Source organism: Acinonyx jubatus, chromosome A2, assembly GCF_027475565.1.
Source record: "Acinonyx jubatus isolate Ajub_Pintada_27869175 chromosome A2, VMU_Ajub_asm_v1.0, whole genome shotgun sequence".
NCBI lineage: Eukaryota > Metazoa > Chordata > Mammalia > Carnivora > Felidae > Acinonyx > Acinonyx jubatus.
The window spans coordinates 33,658,933-33,682,337 of NC_069383.1; the positions used below are offsets into that span (position 1 = coordinate 33,658,933).

The following is a 23,405-nucleotide window of genomic DNA, read 5'->3' on the forward strand; positions in this document are numbered from 1 at the left end:
CTCTATGGCTTATTTACAACTCATTACAAGTTTTTGCTCTTAAACACTATCAGTCTTATCCTCCCAACCTCCATCCCCTGGTAACCACTATTTTGCTCTGGTGGGTTTTTTTTTTTTCATTTTTTTTTGTTTTAATTAAAAACAGGCTCGACTTTTTTATATTTCACATTTTAAGGGATATCGTACAGTACTTGTCTTTCTTTGACTTATCTCACTTAGCATAATGTGCTCAAGGTCCTTCTATGTTGTCATAAATGGCAAAATATTATTCTTGCTCATGGCTGAATAATATTCCATTATATATACATACCACATCAAAAAGCCCAAGTTCACACTGAAATCCTCCAACAGCCTGAAACTCTACATGCCTTCATTGAGCAGGGCCCTTCTGCTGCTGATCCACATTAGACATATTAAATAGAATGTGTAAGGAGATGCCATATAAAGCTCCCTTCCCCAAGCCCCTCATGCCAAGATTTTAGGTTGTTAGTGGTCGCATTATATCCTTGCTTACTTTGATTCACAATCAATGTAAGAGGCATAATTTAATGTACTACTAAAAAAGAAAAAATGCTACTGATTAATATCATAAGCCGTTGACTGCACAATGGAACCTGATTCCAGAGATCTTTTTCTTTTTTCTTTTCTTTTCTTTTCTTTTTTTTTTTTTTGAGAGAGAAAGAGAATCACACACCCAAGTGGAAGAGAGGGGCAAAGGAAGAGAGACAGGATCTTAAGTAGCCTGCACACTCAGCATGACACAGGGCTCAATCCCATGACTGCGAGATCACAACCTGAGCCAAAATCAAGAGTTTGAACGCTCAACCAACTGAGGCACCCAGGCATATTTAAAATATGGAAAATTATGAGTACTGGAATCAATGAAGTATGGTATATTTGGTAAATGAATAAACGTGGAGGCAGTTTTCAAAAATTATTTCCATTCACAGTCAATACAAACATTATGAACTAAAATGTGTAAGGAAAGTTCTCAGACATTAGGTTCAAAGTGAAATGCTTAAATAAATGCTGTAAGAGAAAGAATGTAAAGAGAGTACATCTAACCTTCAAAACAAAATTTGTGAAATTCTCCTTTTTTGACAACTATAGATGGTTTTATGGAACCCCTAGTTTTTTTTCTGACATGCACAAATCTTTTCCAATAAGTTACTGCTTCAGGCAATCAGGCTTTTAGGTCAGAGCACAGAACGATAGGTCAAGTTTTCCAGTCATGCTTTCAACTTCAAACATTACTTTGCACTCTGCTCTGTTTTTACATCCCATGTTTTTACACTAAGACACAACGTTCTGTGTATCTAACTATCCTTATTTTATGTAGAAATGGCTCCCAAAAGCACTGAAAAAAGTACTACCAACTTGTTTTAATGTGCAAAGTCTAAAAAACTCCACTAACGATACAGCAGCTATAAAGTTTCTGCTTGCTGTAGGAAGTTTTACATTCTGTTCATGCAATGACAGAATCATTCGTCCACAGAATGAAATTAGGAATGAATATTTTCTACATTAATAGCTTACTGGTTTAGTTTACTTTCTGGTTAATAAGAACACTGTAAATTTTACATTAATTATGATTGCAACTTACATTGCTTTCAAATACAAACAAAACTTTAAAAAAACATTTTTTTTTTAATGTTTATTTATTATTGAGCGACAGAGAGACACAGAGCATGAGCAGGGGAGGGGCCGAGAGATGGAGAGACACAGAATCCGAAGCAGGCTCCAGGTTCCGAGCTGTCAGCACATAGCCCGAAGCAGGGCTCGAACCCATGAACTGTGAGATCATGACCTGGGCTGAAGTTGGACGTTTAACTGACTGAGCCCCCTAACAAAACTTCTGAAACCAAATAATGATTATATAGTGAGGGAGAACTATATAAACTACTTATAAAGAATATTTAGCATGTGTGAATGATTTAAACCATAGCCAATATGGAGCTGTACCTGTACCTTAAGGAGCACCAAGAATTTCATTTGATTATCTAAATCTTTAAAATCTATAGCATTATTTAGAAATGAAAAATTCATGTACCCTAAATTTTCCCTCAAAAACTTGACTTTATATGTTACTTCTACTTCCTTTTTCATTCACTCATTGAACCCTTCTACTCACCACATGCAGCATAATGACAGATGCTAAGAATATTATTTCTGTACTTAGGAATTCCAGAACAAGAGGAAAAAGACAGTTAAGCACATAACTGTTATGCAAAATTGTATTTAATACTAATGATACAGAGTTCAGAAGAGTTATTAAACCAGTCATGTGATCTGAGAGAAATCTTGAGGAATGAGTAAGATTTTCATCTTTCAAAAAAAGAAAAAAAAAGGACAGATCAGGGAGCAGTACCAACACTCAAAGTGGGTAAGAAGTCATCTACAGATAAAAATAACTATAATGTATTGTGTGTTTACTACATGCCAGGTACCATTTACACTTATCCTCACATTTTAGAGGAAACTGAGGCTGAGAGGCTAAATAATTTACCCAAGGTGTTAGACACGGACTAACATGTAGGTCTCTGAATTCACAGTGTGATTAAATAACAGTATATATATTGGAGTCAGACCTATTTAGGTTAGAATGGAACACAAGGCCATGAATATCATTTTTAAGAGTTGAGCTTCCTAGTAAAGGCAATGGAGGATTCAGCAACTAAAAGTTTGGGAATATATAAACATATTAAAACATGGCTTGGATACAAGAAGTTGGAGGCATTAGTCTAGAAAGTTTACAATAAAAGCCTATCAGTGGCAAATACAACAGAAGGTGAAGACCAGCTATGACATTCTTCTAACCCTACTTTTCTTCCCCTGCCTTTATTTCTTTATTTCCTTAACTGTGTAGTCACAGAGCAGCTACAATCAATTTGCATTCTGTTCATACAGTAAAATTTTATTACTAAACAAGAGTAGTTAATAACATAAGTAACAACAGTTAATAGTCTGGTCAACTGAGAAGTAATAAACTAAATATTAATATCAATGAATTACCTTTTTAAGCGTAAGAAACATTTTGATGATAGAAGTGACAAGATTCGGAAACAGATTGTAAGGTACAGAGCTCAAGGAGACAAAAGTTAAAGCTGAAGTTAAAAACCTGGATGACCAGAATAATGGGAATAGAGAAAGAAAAAAACGAGTAAGAGGAGATAGATTTCTGCCCCACTTTGTGTAGGGGGAAAGGGGAGGGGACTTCATGTATTTACTTGTAGGAAGGTTCCATTTAAACACATCTTATTAACTATCTCCTATAAAAAGGACCAACAATAAAAATGTGCGACCAGTGCTCAGAAGAGAAGTTAGGGCCGAGCTATATACTCAAGACACATTTACAAAGATATAAAAGTTGCAACTATGGAAGTGGACCACTAATCACTGGGGAAAGGTGAGAGGGATTATGCCGGGTGGAGGATGGGGGGGGGAGGGGAGCCAGATCCTTTCCAACAAATAACTGTCTTCCTTCTGGAGCTTAGGAGTGACTTCCCACTGTACAGAGGGGTGTGAAGCAAATAATTCTCCTGCTTTGAGCCTTATACCATAATTTCATATAATTTCAAATTTACAAAAATGCTTTGCTGTACAATGCAGCTGACCCCAGAAGTGGAAAACATGAATTATTTTTGGCCTAGAGTTTCTAAACTATGAAAAAAGATCAGTCAGATACACTACAACAAACGAAACTTTAAAGAACTTCACTGCGCTTCTTCAGATAATTTTATTCCCTATTAACCCAGTGGCCAAAGGTGAAAGATTATTAAATTTCATAGTGGTATCCTCACAAAGCAATTGTACATGATTTTAAAAAGTAAAGATGTTATTCTAGATTAATTTCTAAAATGCTTCCTACCAGATATGAAACTATACCAGTAGCGTAAAATTTTTAAACGTGTTAAACAGTAATAAACTTTGCTCTAAAATGATCAAACACAACTTAAATTTAGAACCCAACATTATTTAATGTTTGGTATTTACAATTTTTATTACAAACAAAAAGAACTATGTTTGTTTTTTCAGCATTAGCCATCAACAAATTAAACACAAAAATAAACCCAGAAGAGGGTCCTATCATCATTTACTAAGGAAATATAATGCCACAAGAGCATCAACTTTGGTTTCAGACAAACAGGTTTAAATACCACCTCTGTCACTTTTTACTTAGGTGTCCTTGGGAGAATTACTTAAAGCTTCTGACATATCTGTAAAATGGTATTACATGAAATGGTATCAATAAAACCTACCTCAAACTTACAAGAAATTAATGAATCTAGCGTCTGAGCCATGCATATACAAAGTATGAGTACTATGTAAGTTAATAGCTTGCCTTCTTCAGATCTGCAATCAATAATGGAAATTCCAACAACCTAAAAATTTTAAAAGCTTATTTTTGAAAATTACAAACAAGGTGGCAGAAAAAGTAACACGATTTAAATATTAGTTTAAAAATACCACCTTTTAAAATCCTACTTCTGATTCTATACCCAGCTGTCCTACTCCCGAAAGATTAAAAAAAAAATTTAGATAAACTGAAGTGACAAAAGTGTTAGAATTTCACTTAACTAGTTACTTGAATTTAACCCAGAAGTTTGGTCAGCTGTCTTCTTAATCACTAAATAATCAATGAAATCTATATGAAAATATCTACAGAATAATCTTACAAAACTCGAAATAAAAACAAAAACACCAAATTCCTTCAAATTAGAATTTTCATTCATTTACTCTTAAACCATTGTGTTGCAGCCTGGAGAATAAGACACCCTACCCCTCCGCCTTTATGGAGCCTTAGTGCTTTAGTGCCCTGAGAATGCCCAGATAATGAGGAACCTTGTCATCTCATTTTGAAAAAACTTTGCTATTTTAGGCCTTTACAACACATGACAGGACTATATTAACTCCCACACTGAATACTCAGTCCTCAGCCAGATTCTAGCCACTTGAACTACTAATCAGTACTTAAGAACGGTAGAATAAAAACATGAGAATTCCTTTAAAAACTTTTCAGCACTTTAATATGTGTGTGCCCGGTTGCATAAATTTTCAGATGACAACTCCTGGTTATTTACCAATGTAACACATGTGAATATGGCACAGCAACTTTTATGTATACAGGGATCTGCTTGGTTCTCCCCATCTTGTCCTTTTATTATCACTTTCACCAAAGAGCACAAGAGAAAGAAAAAGACTTCCGAAATTGAAGATGAGGCCGACTTCTGCATATTCACATCGGGAAGGAGACAGAACATGACACTTCGGTGCAAGTTTATATTACAGGATATAAAAACACTTGGGGCAGGGAGTTCCAACTGAAAACATCCTTAGGTTTACATGAGGATTTCTTAAACATCATGAGGTGTGTGTGTTTCATACACCGCGGTTCTGCTTCGGGAAGTTAAAAAAAAAAAAAAGAACACTGTGAAATTAAGAGTGGACACTTGGAAAACTGTATTCACAGGTTATGTCAGTCACTTCTGAGTTTGAGAAACGTCCAAGCCCTTCCCAGAAAAATACTCAAAATTAGTAGCCCCCCCCCTCTTCACCAGGGAATGGGCCTTCACAGTAGCCAAAGGAAACGGCGAACAAGAGAGACTATTTCAATGATCAGATTTCTTATTTTAAATGCCTGAGAATTTAAATCGTTCATCTGGTTCCAATGTTGTCATAGCATCTAAGATAAAGCAAAAGGAGCTGCACAATCTCCCCTCTTCAGAAGTCCTAGCAGGACGGTGGAGCGCCACCAAATCGCCCCCGAGGGGCTAGTGCCAACCGGGGCAGAAAACAACCATGGGGAGCGGGTCTTTTTGTGAACCACTCCGCCTTTCAGGGAACACGGAAGCTGCAAGCCTAATGCTAAAGCCGAAAAAAGAAAAGGGGGGAAAAAAAGGAGAGGGGGAGGGAGACTTCCACGGGGAAAGGAAAAAAAGCGTAGAGAACCAGAAAAGGAAGCATTTTGTTTCTGGGAGGAGGGAGTAGAAGGGAGAAGCGAAGGTCTTCTTCCTATGCGATTTTTTTCCTTTACCCCTCACCCGGGCTACAGTCTTCGGCCAGGCCATCGGGCAGAGCACCGCCCTTGGGCCGCTCGCAGGCCGGGACACGGACCAGTCTGCAGTCCCCAGACCCCGCGCAGGGCCCCGCGACCGAGGAGGAACGAGAGGGTTCCCAGCGGCCGCCGCCCTCTGCGCCCCCCGCGCCCCCCGCCTCCGCGCCAGGCGCCGCCGCCCGGCTCCTACTTCCTATTTTCGGAGCACACACCCTACAAGGAGCTGAGCGGAGCGAGCAGGCCTGCCAGAGACCTGCCCCCGCGCGGGGCCTCGGGTGACTGACAGGGGCAGGCACTAGGGTGCAGCGAGGAGAGGAGGACGAAGGGCAGCCGAGGGCACAAACCAATGCCCTTCCCCGGCGGCCAGAATCCGGGCTGACACGCCAGGGTTCTACTGACTCCCCAATGACGGACTCCGCCACCTCCGCGGCACTTACCTTCTCCTCATCAGACAACTGCTCCTCCAGATCCGCCATTTTCCTTCTGGCGACAAACCGTGGCGGCGGCGGCGGCGGCGGCAGCGGCCACCTGACTTCCCCCTTTCCGTGCGGTCCTCCGCGCCGCGCGCCTCCGCCAAGGGAGGGGCCCGCAGCCCAGGTCGCCGCGCACGCGCCCCGGAGCCCCGCCCCTCTCCAGCCGGCCCGCGGGGGTCTGCACGAGGCTGTGCGCGTGCGCAGGAGGCTGGAAGGCCTGGGAGGGAGGAGGAGTCGCCTACCGCCGCCCGCTGCAGGCTTGTCAGCATCAGGAGTATAGGATCCTTTCTCCACTAGTGACCATATGGACCCAGTCTGCGACGAGTACATTCTGAGCCCTTGATTGTGTTCCCATCAAGCCTTCAACTGTGCTAGCTCAAATGTGATAAAGTGTACGAATAGAAGCTTTTTAAACAATCTTTTTAAAAATTACCAGAAAAATACTGTTTTTATGGAAATATGTACACATAACCCAGCCCATAATTAGAACATTGTTCTTGATATATCCATGTATTCATTTAAGAAATATTTATTGGTTCTTTATTGTGTGGCGGGTACTATGTTAGTCCCTGGGAATATACAACATTAAATAAAATCCAGAGAAACCCCTGTTCTCAAGAGGCTCAGTGTCTATTCCTTAAACATTGAGCAGTTAGGGAAAGCACTGTACTATTGCAGGGGAATACAAAGTTATGTTAGACATAGATCCTACTCTTTTGAATTTAATTGCTAGATTAAATACAGAGAACCCAGTAAAATTTGAATTTCAGATAAACAATAAATATATATTTTAAACATAAGTATGTCCCATGAAGCATTTGAGCTATATTAAAAAAGTATTCATTGTTTTCAAATTGTATTTGGAATCTATTACTTTTATTTGAAAAATCTGGGAACCTCACTTGTGACCACTTCAAGTTTAGCAAGACAGTGGAGTTATAGTAAAAGCTGTATATATGAATTGGATCGGAATTTTGTTAAAATGCAGTTACTGATTCAGTAGGTCCATTGGGGCTGGAGACTCTGCATTTCCAACAAGCTCCCAGGTGATGCCAATGCTGCTGGTTTGGAGACCACACTTGTTAGCAAGGTTTTAGAATATAGACAGGAGTTAGGACTTTAATCATTCTGTTGTACACCTAAAACTAAATCAATGTTATATTTCAATTATCTCTCGATTTTAAAAATACTTTTTAAAATTTCATTCAGTAGAAAATGAGAAGTTGTTGACAACTGTTGAACAGTGACGTGGCGTCAGAAACATATCTAGCAAGATGAATCTGACAACTGCAAGGTGTAAATAACACGTCTGAAAGTACCTTAAGAAGTTCAAATCATGACACATACATAAAATACTGTTATTAAGTAATTTACTGCGTGTTCCTAGATGCAAATCATTGTTTCTTGTGGATGGAAAACAAACAAAAACCGTGCTACTGAAAAGCTCATAGTCCATTCAGAGAGAACAGGAAGGGGATGCTTGCTGACACATGCAGGAAAAAGCAGGTGTGCTGTTGAGGATAAATGGTGCAGGGAAGACATGATAGAGAAAAAAACTGCACCGTTTGGCCAGGGACCTCACTGGATGTAAATAAATAGCATGTTCACTCTTTCACAGTGTACAGGTCATTGCTTCATGTATTTCTCACTGCAATCTCATGAAGTAAGGTATTAGTCAGCATTATTATACCCATTTTACAGGAGAAAAAAACTGAGGCTAAATAATTTTTCAAGTTTGCACCTAAGTGACTAAACTGATATTAGAACCCAGGCATCTTATTCTGTATCCAATGTTGTTTCCACTTGCTTTCTTTCTTCCTCTCTAAAGCCTAGGCACTCTCTACCAAACAAAACTTAACGAAGGCGATTGATTACTCTTCCATTCCTTCGGTTTTAGTCACCACCACTTGCTGCATCAACTCTACTTCTGGTTTTGTTTTGTTTTGTTTTCCCTTCTGGTTTTTTTTTTTTTTTTTTTTTTTTGGTTTCTGTTTACTTAGCAACACCTATATTAATGTGTACACAGTGGGTACTCAGTAGATGATTGCTTCACTAATCAGCTGCTCCCTTCCTCTAGAAACCTCACCCAAATTTGGTAATGCTCTGCAATAATTTGAGTTAGACTATCTTCATAACCCTGGTGATACTTTATATATGGCTTCCATAGTGACACAACCAGTAGTTATGTATAATTTCTGATAACCCTTTCAAAAATCTCCCAATACCATCCTCTTAATACAGCTAAAAGAAATTATAGAATTCATGTACCCTAAGAATTCTGGGAAGATATCAAACTGTCACACAAAATAGGTATAAATATGGAGTAACCACTATATGACTGCAAGTAAAAATATACTAGTATTTAAAAAAAATTTTTTTTCTTAACGTTTACTTGTTTTTGAGACAGAGGGAGACAGAGCATGAACAGGGGAGGGTCAGAGAGAGGGAGACACAGACTCTGAAACAGGCTCCAGGCTTTGAGCTGTCAGCACAGAGCCGGACGCGGGGCTCGAACTCACAGACCATGAGATCATGACCTGAGCCGAAGTCGGAGGTTTAACCGACTGAGCCACCCAGGCGCCCCGAAATATACTAGTATTCTTGATAATCAGTTATTTTATGATGAAGAGAAAAGAAACAAAAAATTCCTTCCCACACTATTCTACCTAGTAAGAATTTCTATCCTCTTCTGACTGTTTCTAAGCTCACCTTTATTCTACTTACTAGTGGTGTAATCTTTGCCTTCGAAATTAACTGAACCAGAACGTGATTTTTAAAAATTTTTTATACAATATTTTTAAAGATATTTATTTATTTATTTTTGAGAAGGAGAGAGAATGTGTGCAAGCATAGGAGGGACAGAGAGAGAGGAGGACAGAGGATCTGAAGCAGGCTCCACACTGACAGCACAGAGCCTGATGTGGGTCTTGAACTCACAAACTGTGAGATTATGGCCTGAGCTGAAGTCTGATGCTTAACTGACTGAGCCACCCAGGCACCCCCAGAACCTGATTTTTTTTTTTTAATTCTTCATTTTATAGTGTTTGTTGTTAAGTTCCTTGTGTGCTTCTTAAGCTTTTTTCCTGTGGCTATGCTCTGTGTCCTAAACTAATTTTAAATTTATCAAGGTCAAAAGTTCCCTAATTTCATAGAATCACACTCTTAGATTCTGCAAGCCTCTCATTTTACAGGTAAGTTGAGTCTTAGATAAATTAAATGACTTGATAAAAATTGCACATTGAGTGATATCGTTTTAATTTTTTTGAGAGAGCCACATGCACGTGTGCGCACAAGCAGGAAAGGAGCAAAGAGAGAGGAAGAGAGAATCTTTTTTTCTTAAGCTTATTTATTTATTTTTGAGAGAGAGAGAGAGAGAGAGAGAGAGAGAGAGCAGGGGAGGTGCAGAGAGAGAGGGAAAGAAAGAATCCCAACTAGGCTCAGTGTTAGCACAAAGCCCAATGTGGGGCTTGAACTCACCAACTGTGAGACCATGAGATCATGACCCGAGCTGAAACCAAGAGTTGGACGCTTAACTGACTGAGCCACCCAGGTGCCCCATGGAAGAGAGAGAATTTTAAGCAGGCTTCACGTCTAGCACAGAGCCCAACGGGGGCTTGACCTCATAACCCTAAGGTCACGACTGAAATCAAGAGTCAGGCACTTAACCCACTGAGCCACACATGTACCTCTCTAACTGATATCATTTTAGAAGCTAAAGTCCTTATAGTCAGACTCATGTTCTTAATACTATTATATATACATATGCATACACACATTATATATACATAGTCATATATAAAATATATATAAATATAGCTTGATCATATAATGTATAATAAGGTGATAAATATTACTAAGTGCGAAATGGTTGCATTGGATATAGATGTCTATAACACCATATTATGTAATCTTGGTACTGGAAAACTAATGTCTATAATTTAAAAGTATGGCTTACCTCACTTCTGAGAAAAACTACCAGTGTTAGACAACTAATATTTGGCTGTTTGTTACTCTCATGATCAATGAACACAACTGGTCTCAAATAATGTCCTTTATTGCAGTAGAAAATTGTCAAAAATCATGTATATTTTAAAAGTAATTGTCTTGGGGCACCTGAGTGGCTCAGTTAGCGTCTGACTCTTGATTTCAGCTCAGATCCTGATCTCGTGGTCATGAGGTCAAGTCCCATGTTAGGCTCTGCATTGGGCATGGGGCCTGCTTGAGATTCTGTCTCTCTCCCTCTGCCCCTCTCCCCTGCACGTGCTCTCTCTCTCAAAAAGAAAAAAGAAAAAAAAAGTAATTGTCTTTCTAAATCAAGTAATTGCCTAAACTATTGATTACTTGCAGTTAAGTGTGTCCTACCTATAATTCATTTCTTCAGCTATATTTGAAAAGGCCCACACAAGTGGCACGCTTGGAGAAGCCTGGTATAGATAACTGTAGACATATCAAGGAATTATTGAAGAAGCTCATCTTTAAATTCTTCCTCTCTCCTGAATATGCCATCCTTCATCATTTGGTTCTTCCCAACTTCAATAAACCCACCTCTGCCACTGCCCCCAATGGGTGTCATTGAAACACAGAAAGTTATTCATTTAGGCATCACATCCTCTTAGGCTTTGGTTGAAGCACTTTCTGGAATGTTCTTTGCTACCTATCCTTTAAAGTTCAGTTATCCCTTTTTCCCATGAAACTCACATTGAATCCTCTAGCTAAAGCTAGTAATTTCTTATTCTAGATTCTCACAAAGTTTTCCATAAATTTTTGTCATGTATTCAAGTGGTGACTCACTGTGGAATTTGGTTTCTCCGTCTAGGCATTCAAGATAGTAATGGTGCCTCCCTTATATGGCTATTGTGAGGATTTACTGAGATAGTACAGCCAAAGTGCTTAGCACTGGGAACAGGCATTAGCAAAGTTCTCAATAAAACATTAGCTATAATTATCATATTATAATACCAATCTCTCCCTGAGAACCTAGATTATTTCTTTTTTTAATCTTTTTTTTAATGTTTATTATTTATTTTGAGAGAGAGAGAGAGAGAGAACATGAGCTAGTGAGGGGCAGAGAGAGAGAGAGAGAGGAGAGAGAGAATCCCAAGCAGGCTCTGTGCTATCAGCACAGAGAACCTGATGTGAACTGTGAGATCATGACCTGAGCTGAAATCAAGAGTTGAACTCTTACCCAACTGAGCTACCCGTTCCCCCCCCCCCCCACCAAAGACTATTTCTTAATTAGTTGTCTGACAAACACAGAGTCTGGCACATAAGTGGTTTAAAAAAAAAATCTTTATTAGAATGCGTATTGATTGAATGACTCTTTCATTTCACATCTTTAAATGGGAGCTGAAGAACTGAGCTAGCCACACTTATGTGGTTTAGAGATTCCCCTAAAATGTGGCCCTGAGACTCCAGACCAGGAGAGCAAACATTTTCTCCAGCAATCCTCAAACCATACAAATACTCCTGTTTTTCACTACCACATATTCAGTCATCAGTGAAATATCTAATTAATTTCCAGCTCTTTAATTTCTCTGTCACTGTAAGCTCAAGCCTTCAGCATCTTTACGCAATGTCCCAAAGGAGGCACAAGGTATGGGGAGTGCCCAAGGTAACGGCGAGGCAAGGAAATACTACAGCTTGTAATTGTTCCCATGTACTTATTTGAATCATTATTACAAAATATTTCAGATATACAAAAAACTCTAAAACAAACAAACATGGTCTACCCCTTCCAGATCTAATTCCTTTTCCTTCTTCCCATGGATAACCACTAATCTGAATCTGATGTTCATCATTCCATGTATGTTTGTTCTTATTCAATATAAGACTGTTTCTTTTTCATCTTTTTTACCCAGTTAATCTGTTACCTAATTCACAAAGTATTTATGGAATAAATTAATGAGTATGATTCCTTTGTATACTCTTAAAAACAGCATAGAAAGTATTAGACTAATTTATCACTTTAAAAATCTCCCTATAGGGATGCCTGGGCTCAGTCAGAAGAGCATTCCACTCTTGATCTCGGGGTCATGAGTTCAAGCCCCACATTGAATGTAGAGATTACTAAAAAAATTAAACTTTTAAAAAATAACAAAAAAATTAAAAATCCCCTATATGGCCAACATAAATTTCAGGGCATGGGTGAAAAATTAAGTCAGACTTGACTTGGAAAGGTGAAGCAAAACAATGAACAGATTTGCTGGTAGTAAGTGGAAGATAGATCTAATATCTTCGATTTTTTTACCCTTAATGTCTAATAATACTTTTAACTCTTATTTGGACTCCATGATAGAATGGCAATAGAGCAGAAAGATAAGTTTGTCATTAGTGTTTCCCCAGGCCATACCAGCCTACAATAAAATTGTATTTCTCTACCTCAGGTGAAGCCAAAGAATCGCAGGAGTACCTGCTCAAATTCCCTCTTCTTGGTTCTTTGAAAGTGCCATGGTGATTCACGTACATTTAGAAGTACTTACACTGCCATCTTCCTCTGCCTTTTGACGTTGGCCTTTATCACCTCCACTGCTGCCTGCCTCAATCAGACCTTTCCCAATGTTGTAGCTCTGGAGTCTTTCCTCCTCATGTGGTTCTCCCCTCATGGGACATACAGCTTAGTGTTCATGTCACTTCATCTTCTTCTGGTGACTTTAGCTGCATCTTTTGCAGGTAGGTGCTGGCTGATCTCCAGCCACTGTCCCAGGCTGTGTGGTAGGGTGCTCACTTCTCTCCAGTCTCCTCCTGTGAGCCTCTTCTGATGGATAGGGCTGTAGCAGACACATCTGCTCTGACCAGATCCCTTTGGATCACTTTGACTATTTCTGGGCTTCTGTGCTTTTTTGCCTCTGCTTCACAGAACCTGCAATTATTCTTTGGAAGACTGCTCCTTCACTGCTGAGGCTGTCCTGCCAGCAAGCATAGAGCCGGGAGTTTAGGTCCAATGAAGCAGCTCTTAACCAATGGCTGTCAAATGATGAGTACAAAACCCCAGCTCCCTAGCCCCAGATCAGAACAACTCTGAGGTGTAACTTATATTCCAGATTTCCCCTGAGGGATAGAGCCAATCTCAACTTGCCATTTCCCCTCTCTTGGGAGTGACTGAGGTATTCTGAAAAGTAATCAGATTAGGAACATAAGAACAGCAATAGAATAGAAAGTAGGTTTTGCACATGAGGGCACTTGGGGCTCCAGATTGGAGCTGGGAGGCCAGTTGTCAAGCTTGGAGCACCTCATCAAAGTTAGAATAGCCTTGAGGATGAGCCCCAAAATATTGATTTGAATAGACTTTAATCTACTCTTGCCTCAAGTAAGATTAGCCCTGGGAACAGTGTAGGGCTAATTTTGTAGGTGATTTGCAACGTGGAGAGAAATAGAGCAAAGCAAAGCCAGGAGCTCACCTGAATGGGGTTTGACACTATGCAAAGCAGAGAGGTGGAGGAGAGAGAATGTTAAACCACAGGATATGACCCATGTCCTAAAATAACTTATATTCTGGTTATAAGATAAGCCTGCAAGGCAATATGTGATAAGTGCAAAATAAATGGCACAAATGAGAAATGTTTTCTTTATGAGACTGGATGTAAAACATATTGCAATAATGGATGGAAGGAGGAAATATAGGCTTTTAAATTCTACTCTTTTGTATTTCCTAATCTGCTACACTGCCTATTTCATGACTAAAGTGTGAATTTAAGGCATACTACAATGTTAAATTATTCAAACCTAAATCTTAATACTTTTAGAGAAAAATCTAGATTCCAAAGATAAGAGTACATGTGATTACTTCTATGGATTTACATACCAACTGCTTCTTTGATTAATTGGCTCATTTTAGAAAAACAGTTTCATAACTCCACAACATTTGACACAGTAAACCAAAGTGAGAGATTGATGTATAGGAGCACATATTAGAGTAGACCGTTTTGAGTGATGTTAAAGAAAGGGATGTCTACATCTTGGGAAAGTAATTTTCTTTTGTAAAAAAGCACCATATTTCAGTCAAACATTTCTGTATTTTAACTTCTGGGAGAAATAGCTTATGATTTCTGCCAATTAGTGAAATCATCCTGGGCCTCAATTACATCATCCATTAAAAGGGAAACAAGGGGCGCCTGGGTGGCTCAGTCGGTTAAGCGTCCGACTTCAACTCAGGTCACGATCTCGCGGTTCGTGAGTTCCAGCCCCGCGTCGGGCTCTGGGCTGACAGCTCAGAGCCTGGAGCCTGCTTCCGATTCTGTGTCTCCCTCTCTCTCTGCCCCTTCCCCGTTCATGCTCTGTCTCTCTCTGTCTCAAAAATAAATAAATGTTAAAAAAAAAATTTAAAAAGAAACAAAAGTAGTACCAACATCACTGTTTTATGAGGATAAAGTAATATATAAGTGTTGCATACTTTATAAATATGTAAAGCATCACTGTTTGTAACTCAGAGTCTGGGAAAATTGAAATCTATTTATTCATCTTCACTGTCGTAACTTGTATAATGGATATACAAAATATTTCCACCAACTTTTCATTTAAATGAAACATTAAAAAGATGTTTTGATAATGTCTTACCATGTAGTTGTCATGGATAAAAAAACCTTATGGAATATAGGAAAGAGTATTGGCCTAGAATATGCAGATTTCAGCTCTGTTTTTTGTCACTTAAAAAGTCCATTGAGGGTGAAGCAGGTGAAGGGGATTAAGAGTGCACTCATCATGATGAGCACTTAGCAATGTATAGAATTGATGAGTCACTATATTATGCACCTGAAACTAATATAAAACTGTATACAAAGTCTAATAGTCTTGATAAGTCTCTTAACGTGTTGATTCAATTCAAAGACTTACTGTGAAACTTGGATGAAATAATGTACAAAAGGGACTTTGTAAAAGAGAAAGTGCTGGATGAATGTAAAGAATTTATCATTAGGGGGTGTCTGGGTGACTTGGTCATTTAAGCGACTGACTTTGGCTCAGGTCATGATCTCAAGGTTCATGGGTTTGAGCCCCATGTCGGGTTCTGTGCTGGCAGCTCAGAGCCTGGAGCCTGCTTCAGATTCTGTGTCTCCCTCTCTCTCTCTGCCCCTCCCCCACTTGTTCTCTCTATCTCTCTCTCTCAAAAAAAATAAATATTAAAAAAAGAATTTAAGAATTTATCATTAAAGTACATTATGACTTGTGACATCAGTAACCTGTCATTCATCTTTCTTTTGGTTGGGTCTCTAGTGTACTCAAGTCTACTAATGCATGAGCAGTTGTTCATTTATTGTGCTTCTATTATATGCCAGCACTCTACTAGTTGGAGATGCAGCAATGAACAAAGCAGACATGGCGCCTGCCTAGCTACTTATTTAAAGGAGAGACAGATAGTAAACAAATAATCACTCAAATAACTATGGAATTACAATTGTGATAAGTGCAATGAAGGAAACGTACAGAGTGATTTGAGTGTATAGGTTGGGAGGTAATTCTCCATGGGTCTTCATGTTTTGGCACATCTTGCAAGCAGACTGACTACCCTTTGTTCTGGACTATCTTTCTAAAGGAAGTTTGCATAGCAAACAATCCTGGAGGATAATATCTTCCTCCAGAGCAATGCATAGGCATGCTTACTTCCCACTCTAAGACGTTTGGGTTCCCTAAGCTCAAGGTTCTTCTCCTGTAATGCACCCGATTACACATGCAGGCTTCCATCTGGACCCATCTCTGTTGCCAGATGAGACTTGGGCATCAGAGAAAACTAATGCAAATATGCTGATGTTCTTGGTGCTTGGTGTGCCATGAGTAATAAAACACTTTGCCTCTGAGCAAGAGGTCTTGTATTTTCTTCCAGCATCTATGAAACTGTAGCAGGCTAATGTGTTGCTTGAAAGCAGGGCAGGATTACAGACTCATTATTAAAAAGGATTGACGTGTAAGCCTCTAGTCTAACCTCCCTCCAATTCATTTTAATGCATTTAAGAATATAGATTAGTATACTAAACACCTGCATATTCACAGCCCAGCTTTTTCAAATGCTAACTAGCATTGTTTCATATTTGCTTCAGCTCTGGTGTTTATGAATAAAGCATTACTTACACAGTTGAGGTTCCCTGTGTCTTCCTCCCTCATCTCATTCTCCTCTGTCCCTCCCTCACTATCATGAATTCAATATGGATCATTGTGTGCCACTTATTTTCTCCTTATAATATCTACTATTTTAACAACAGTTTGTATGTAAATGAATGTACAAGGTGATAAAGAACTTTGATGTTCAAGCACATATTTCACTGTATAAGGACAGGGCAATATTGCCAATGATAGACGAAGTCTTCCTGGAGAAGATCATCTGAATCATCTCAGGATTATAATCTGGCTTCAGCTTTCTGTGAGTTTACAAATGCTCTCTCTGGGGAAGTCAGGGGGCAAGGGCATGACAGAGTCCCAGGAAACACTGAGCCACCACAGTTGGTACTGGAATGTGGACCAGGTTTGAGACATCTGAGGAATAAATAAGGGGAGTGGGTAGGTTTCTTTGTGTGTTCAGGTCCTGAGCTCACAATGGCCAACCTCCTGCTCTCAGGATCAGGTTGCAGCAGTGTACTTCTGTGGGATGAGATGGATGTTCTCAAATAGTCCAAGCAGATGGTCTTTGGCTTGGCATGGAGGAGACAGCAGGAACTTCTGCACATGGTCAAAGCAAGCCAAGTACAGACACAGATCTGATCCAGGCTTACCTCGGCATTCAGCCCTCAGATTACAGCAGGCATTTTTATCCTGAAGGCATTTAACCTGTCCTATTTCTCGAGGTATATGGTTCTCCAATCTGGACATGCCCCCTCTTTGCCAAGTTTATAGGTATCATCTCGGTGTCTTCTTTTCTCATTCTCTTGGCGATTCCTTTAGTACTCTGTGTTGAATCTATTTGAGATCTATTTTGTGTCAGATCTCCTATTTTCTGTATCCAACGACTTCCTCTTTTTTTCATTTACCCTTATGTTTATAGAACTTATAGTCCAGATGCCTCCTGAGAAAAGGTATCTAAGAGGTAAATTTTTGCAACTGTACATATCTGAAAACATCATTATTTGACTGTTATGCTTGATTGATAGTTGGATGTATCTAGAATTCTAAATTGGAATTCATTTTCATTCAGAATTTTGAAGGCATTTTTCCATTGTCTCTAGATTTGTGTGTGTATGTCTGTGTATGTGACCTTCTCTTTGTCTCAGTGTTCTGAAATGACACAAGTGACTTTTGCGGGTCTATTTTCATCAATTTTAGTGGGTCCTGTGGGTTCTTCCAATCTGGAAAATCATGTCCTTCAGTTCTGAGAAACTACATAAATTATTTCATTGATAATTTTCATTTTTCACCTTCCCTGTACTTTCTTTCTGCAATTCCAGTTATTTGTACATTCTACCTCCTAGGTTGCTGCTCCATTTTTATTTTTTATTTATTTATTTTTCATCTAAAAAAAACACTTATTCTTGAGAGAGAGACAGGGTGTGAGCAGGGGAGGGGCATAGAGAGAGGGAGACACAGAATCCAAAGCAGGCTCCAGGCTCTGAGCTATCAGCACAGAGCCTGACGCGGGGATCAAACCCACGAACAGCGAGATCACGACCTGAGCCAAAGTTGTACGCTCAACCGACCGAGCCACCCAGGCACCCTGGTGCTCCATTTTTAAAAGTCTTTTCTTTACTATATTTACATATCTTTTCATTTCTTTACTATTTTTCAAATAACAGCCCTGACTTACTTGACTACTGAGTTTTTCATTTTATTTTTTACCGGCTCATGTTTATGAGTGTTTGGCTAACTAGTTGAGTTTTATTTTAGGAATATCTGACTGGGCCATTTTATGATTCTCCTCTTGTTTTGGTCAGAATCCCCAGAGCAGACTCTTCTTCTAATCTCTGGAATTAGAAGAGAGAAGGCCTAGCTAATAGCATTTGAGAAGTCCAGTCAAAGAAGGCTGGATGTCTCATCATTCACCATCCAGATGTTCCTTTAATTACTGGATGATAATTGTCACCTTCAACCATGCTTGGTATCCCCCAGCCCAGAATCCCTTTATTTTACCCTTATCAGAGAATAAAATTCCAGACTTCTGGTAGACTGGGGATGGCTCAGCAGTACAGAGTAGGGGAGAGCATCTAAGGATCTATCTGTCTCTCAAACAGCCTTCATCTGGTCCCTATAATTTGGGGCCTCATTTCACCCCATTTCCAAAGGTATTTTGTGCTATCAAGTCATGGACCCTTGAGTATTCCGTGGGTACAAATGAGATTGGTTCTTGGGTTTTGCCACCAGAAGTTTAGCTTCTTGAGGTCCTCAAGGCTACTGCCATCCTCTACCTGCTTTCTAGTCTCAAAATTTCTGGCAGTGTTGTATCCTTTCCTCTTCCCCCACATTGTTGTGTGTTCATTAATTTTAAAAAAGTTCCTTTTATTGGGGTCTTGTGATGGGGGGGAAAAGTATGTGTTCACTTTACCAACTTTATGTAGAACCTCCAATCCATCTACTATCATGCTGTAGCTGGGAGGGACATCCTGTGTTGGTTTTGTGGGTGCAATCCTATCATGTGAGGATATTATACATAATTTGGTTTTGTTTTCTTTTTTAGTTTTCCCAAACACTGCATTTTTCAAAATACAAATCTGTTAGCATAGCTCTCCCCATGTGACTTCTGTTTCAGCAGCTTCCTACATAGCTATTAGATCAAGACAAAATTCTTAAGCATGATTTTTTCAAGATCATATCAGCGGGGACAAATTTACAGTGAAACATATATACATATATATATAGCAGCACAGTGTTGTTTTATTTCAAACTCAGATGGAATGTGAGTGCCTGGAGGCAAGATCTAGATCTCCATTTTACCATAGGTCTTGCCTCTCCCTCTTGTCATTTCACACATTGTCTGCCCAATCCTTGAGTATTAGAGTCACTTACCAGGCTTTTCATGTTTTGGCTTCTCTAGCTTATGCTCTCACCACATGCCTCTCATTTTCTCAGCTTCACCACATTGGCTTTCTTTTGGTTCTTTGTAAGCCCTGTGATCCCTCTTCTTCTGGGCCTCTGAATATGCAATTTACTGCACTTGTGACCCTTTTTGTTTCTTTAATGCTGTCCTCCTTCAGATAGATATCTTGTTTCTTGGGTCATCTGGCCTTCCTGGTGAGGCCAAATCCCCCATCATAGGCCTTCCTGGCACCATGGAGCTATTTTACATTTTTTTTGTATATTATTTGGTTGGAGTCCACTTTCCTCAACTAAATTATAAGCTTCATGGGACAGGATCTAGGTCTGATTTGCCTTCTGCTGCATTCACAGTGCCTAGCACAGAATTTGGCTCAGGGGAGGTACTTAGTAACTATTTATTAAATGAAGGAATAAAGCTGATATCTTAAGGATAAATAGGAATTATAAGATGAGGACTGAGGAAAGATCTCTAGGCCAAGAAAACATATGAGAATGAGCTTGGTGGATTTGAGGAACTGAAAGACAAGGGCTGTGACCAGAGCCATGTGAACCAGGGGAAGTGGTGCTGAATGAAGCTTGAGGGACCAGCAGGGGCCAGATCACAGGGCGCCTTCTAAGCAATGATAAAACTTGCAAACTTTTCTAAGGGCAATGAAAATTTTAGTAGGGGAGTTACATACCCCAGATGCTATGAGAAGAAGGGGTTAGAAATGGCAAAAGTGGATGAGGAGAGGCTAGTTAAAAGGTTTTGGTCCTAATCAAGGCAAAGCCTACTGGGTTAGACAGGAAAAAAAGGTAGCAAAAATGGACAGAAGTACCAAAGAATATTTTAGAGGTCACACAATTGGATGATGGATTGGAGATGGGAAGTGAAAAAAAAAAAGAATTGTCAAAAAGTGACACTCAGGTTTCTGGTCTGACCAACTGGCAAACATGGGTACTATTTATTAAGCTGGGGAGCAGAGTTTGGGAGAAAGAAAAGAAGATCACTTTTTGAATGCTTTGTTTGAGATGCCTATGAGGTGTCTGAGAAGACATGTTGAGAACACAGTTGAACCTATCAGTCTGGAGGTAAGAAAAGAGGTCCAGATTGGAGGTATAAATTTGGGGGGTGTTGGCATATAGTTGTATTTAAGCCATGGTGGTAGATGAGCTTATCCAGATAGAGGGTAGAATGGGAAGATAAGAGGCCTGAATATAAGCAACCTAAAGAAGAAGCAAATCTAGTAGGAATATTGTGGTCTCACAATGATGTCTACATTAGTGATTTTGATGTGGGAGCGGAAGTAGGTAAAATGTAAGGTGGGTGTGCTTTAATGAGCTGGATTGGAGAAGCTCACTTGGGGTTGGGTTAATTAGGTGAGAGGCCAAGATACTGAATGTCCACCTTGTAGGTTAGGTTAACGAGAAGAGTTGGCGGGCGAAGAGGGGGAGAGACTGAAAGGTGCAGATACTACAGACTTCAGGAAATGAAAAGGAATGACCAAGTCAGTGGATAAGGGTAATGAGAACGGGGAGGGGCATATGACTGAGTAAGCCAGGTTAAAGTACTTTCTGCTTTTCAGGCAGCAATAAAGTATTTTCATTACTTGAGTGTTACAAGTAAAACCTAAAACCAACAACCACGAAACTAAGAAAACAAACTAAACTAAAAAAAAAAAAAAAGTTTATTGCAATTATTTGCCTGGTTTCTTTGTTTAAGCATTCAGCCTTTTTGTTAGAGGATAGCAACAACAAGCAAACATCAAATGCTCCAAAAAAGTAATATAGTAAAACACAGTAATATAAGAATATGAAAATACTTGCTCCTCAAACACTTTGCCATTTAGACTTAGTACACCTGAAAACTCTGAAAAATAAAAACAGAAAATAGAAATGTTGGGGGCATATATAAATGGAAGTTTTATTTGGGATGATGAGGCCGCTTCCCTTTGGTGATAAATATTTAAGATTTTGCAACATTGTAATTAAGCGTTATAGTGTCCTTAATAGATTTGATACCTTAAATTTATAGATCACCTATTCAATTGCCAAACATGAAAGGAAATATTCATTTGTTTTTATATACTGGTAGTCACCCTCAACAAGATAAAGTCACTAAATTATAGGTTAAATCACATTACTTATTAGTATTATAATTCCATTATATTACATAAACCTAAGATATATGAGAACTCTGATTCATAGAATGATCATTCTTGAAACAATTCATACACACACATACACACACAGGATTATCACATACCTATTAGTACAAGTAACAAATTTAGCTACATGAAAGTAGTTTCTGTAACCAGTTAGGTAAAATTTTATGCACTACAAACATTTGGAAATTTAACAGGTTACATTTTAATATGGGAGATTCCTAAGAAGGTCTCATATGGCTAACCGTATCCTGCTAAGAAAGACTATACTTATTGTATTGGTGATTAGGAGAGAAAGTAGGTTTTCTGTATTTTACATTTGTACCACCTAAAACAGAGTGGTTTTCTTAAAAAAAAAAAACATGAAAAATCATCTAGAATGCTAAGTGTTTTTTGTTTGTTTTCATGGTTGATAAATATTCACTATGACAAAAACTCAATTTAGCTTCTGTGCTCATTATAATTTTTACTTTTAAATAGGGATGGGATGACTGGGTGACTCAGTTGGTTGAGCATCTGACTTTTGATTTCGGCTGAGGTCATGATCTCATGGTTCCTGGGATTGAGGCCCCTGGCTCCACACTGACAGCAAGGGGTCTGCTTGGGATTCTCTCTCTCCCTCTCTCTCTGCCCCTCCCCTGCTCATGCTCTCTAAACAAGAAAACAGACATTAAAAAGCAAAGAATAGGGACAAAGTGGAGTTAACCTTGAGTGTGAGGAATTTATTACAAGGAAGCTGGGTAATTTAAAAAGACGGGGATTTCAGCCAGGTGATGAGGCCTCAAGAACGTGATCTCCCAGTTCTAACTAGAAAAATTGGAACCTACGTGCATTTCAGCCTCCTGTAGACCAGACTGCCACAAGACCTGGAAGACCATTCCAGACTGGAGCAAGGCAGCTCTGGCATCCATTCCTCCTCTGTGCTCAGCCATTAATGTGATTCAACTACTTTCTGCTCCTGCTGTTACCACTTCCACAGTTATAAATAAATCAATTCACTCCTACTCTCCCCCACTCCCATTCTCAGTTGTCCAAAAAAGCAAAAATAAATTAAAAAGGTAAGCCAGAAGGGATGTGGTTGGGGGAAGGTGTCATTCAATTGGTCTCTTCCACCTCCTGGAGGGATTTCTGGTTGCTCAAGGACTTTGTTTCCTCAAGATCCTACTGGTTAATGACTCTGTGTCTCTAGTTCAAGTAAGAAGGAGAATGTGATTGGTAGTACCTCTTATCTCTGCTGGGAAAAGATCTCATTTCATAATGGCCTCATTGTCCACTCTCAGATGACTTTCTCTGGTCAGATAGTTGGTAAAACTTTACTTCTGGGTGTGTCTATGAAGTATCTCTGGAAGAGACCAGCATATGAACCAGTAGATTGAGTAAAGAAGATCTCCCTTGCCAATGCAGGTGGATATTACTCAATCCATTGAGGGCTTGAATAGAACAAAAATTCAGAGGAAGGGCAAAGACACTCTCTCTGACTGAATAGAGGCATTCCTCTACTTCCGCCCTTGGACATTGGTGTTCTTGATTCTTGGGTGTCCAGACTCAGAGACTTACACACTGCTATCTCCTCTTTTCCAGGGGTCTGGACTTAACACCACCAGCTTTCCTGTTAGTAGCTTGCATATGGCAGATCAGCAGATCATGGGCCTTTTCAGCCTCCATAACTACATGAGCCAAGTTATATCTAAATGGCTTCTTATATATATCTTATGGAGAATCCTAATACAGCAATATGTAAAATTTTCCTTTCATTGTAAGTGGTAACAGTGATTTCATCTTGGG

The 23,405-nt window shown here is 39.4% G+C and overlaps 1 protein-coding gene across 1 annotated transcript in view; it reads right to left on the reverse strand.

Annotated features, from left to right (window-relative positions):
- CAPZA2 (capping actin protein of muscle Z-line subunit alpha 2) overlaps positions 1 to 6,873 on the reverse strand; it is a 58,695-nt gene extending 51,822 nt beyond the window's left edge. The window contains exon 1 of the mRNA XM_027075322.2: positions 6,493 to 6,873. Within this exon, the coding sequence (XP_026931123.2) occupies positions 6,493 to 6,858 (366 nt within the window). The 5' untranslated portion in view covers positions 6,859 to 6,873. The remainder of the gene's footprint in view (positions 1 to 6,492) is intronic.
- Positions 6,874 to 23,405: the final 16,532 nt, after the last annotated feature.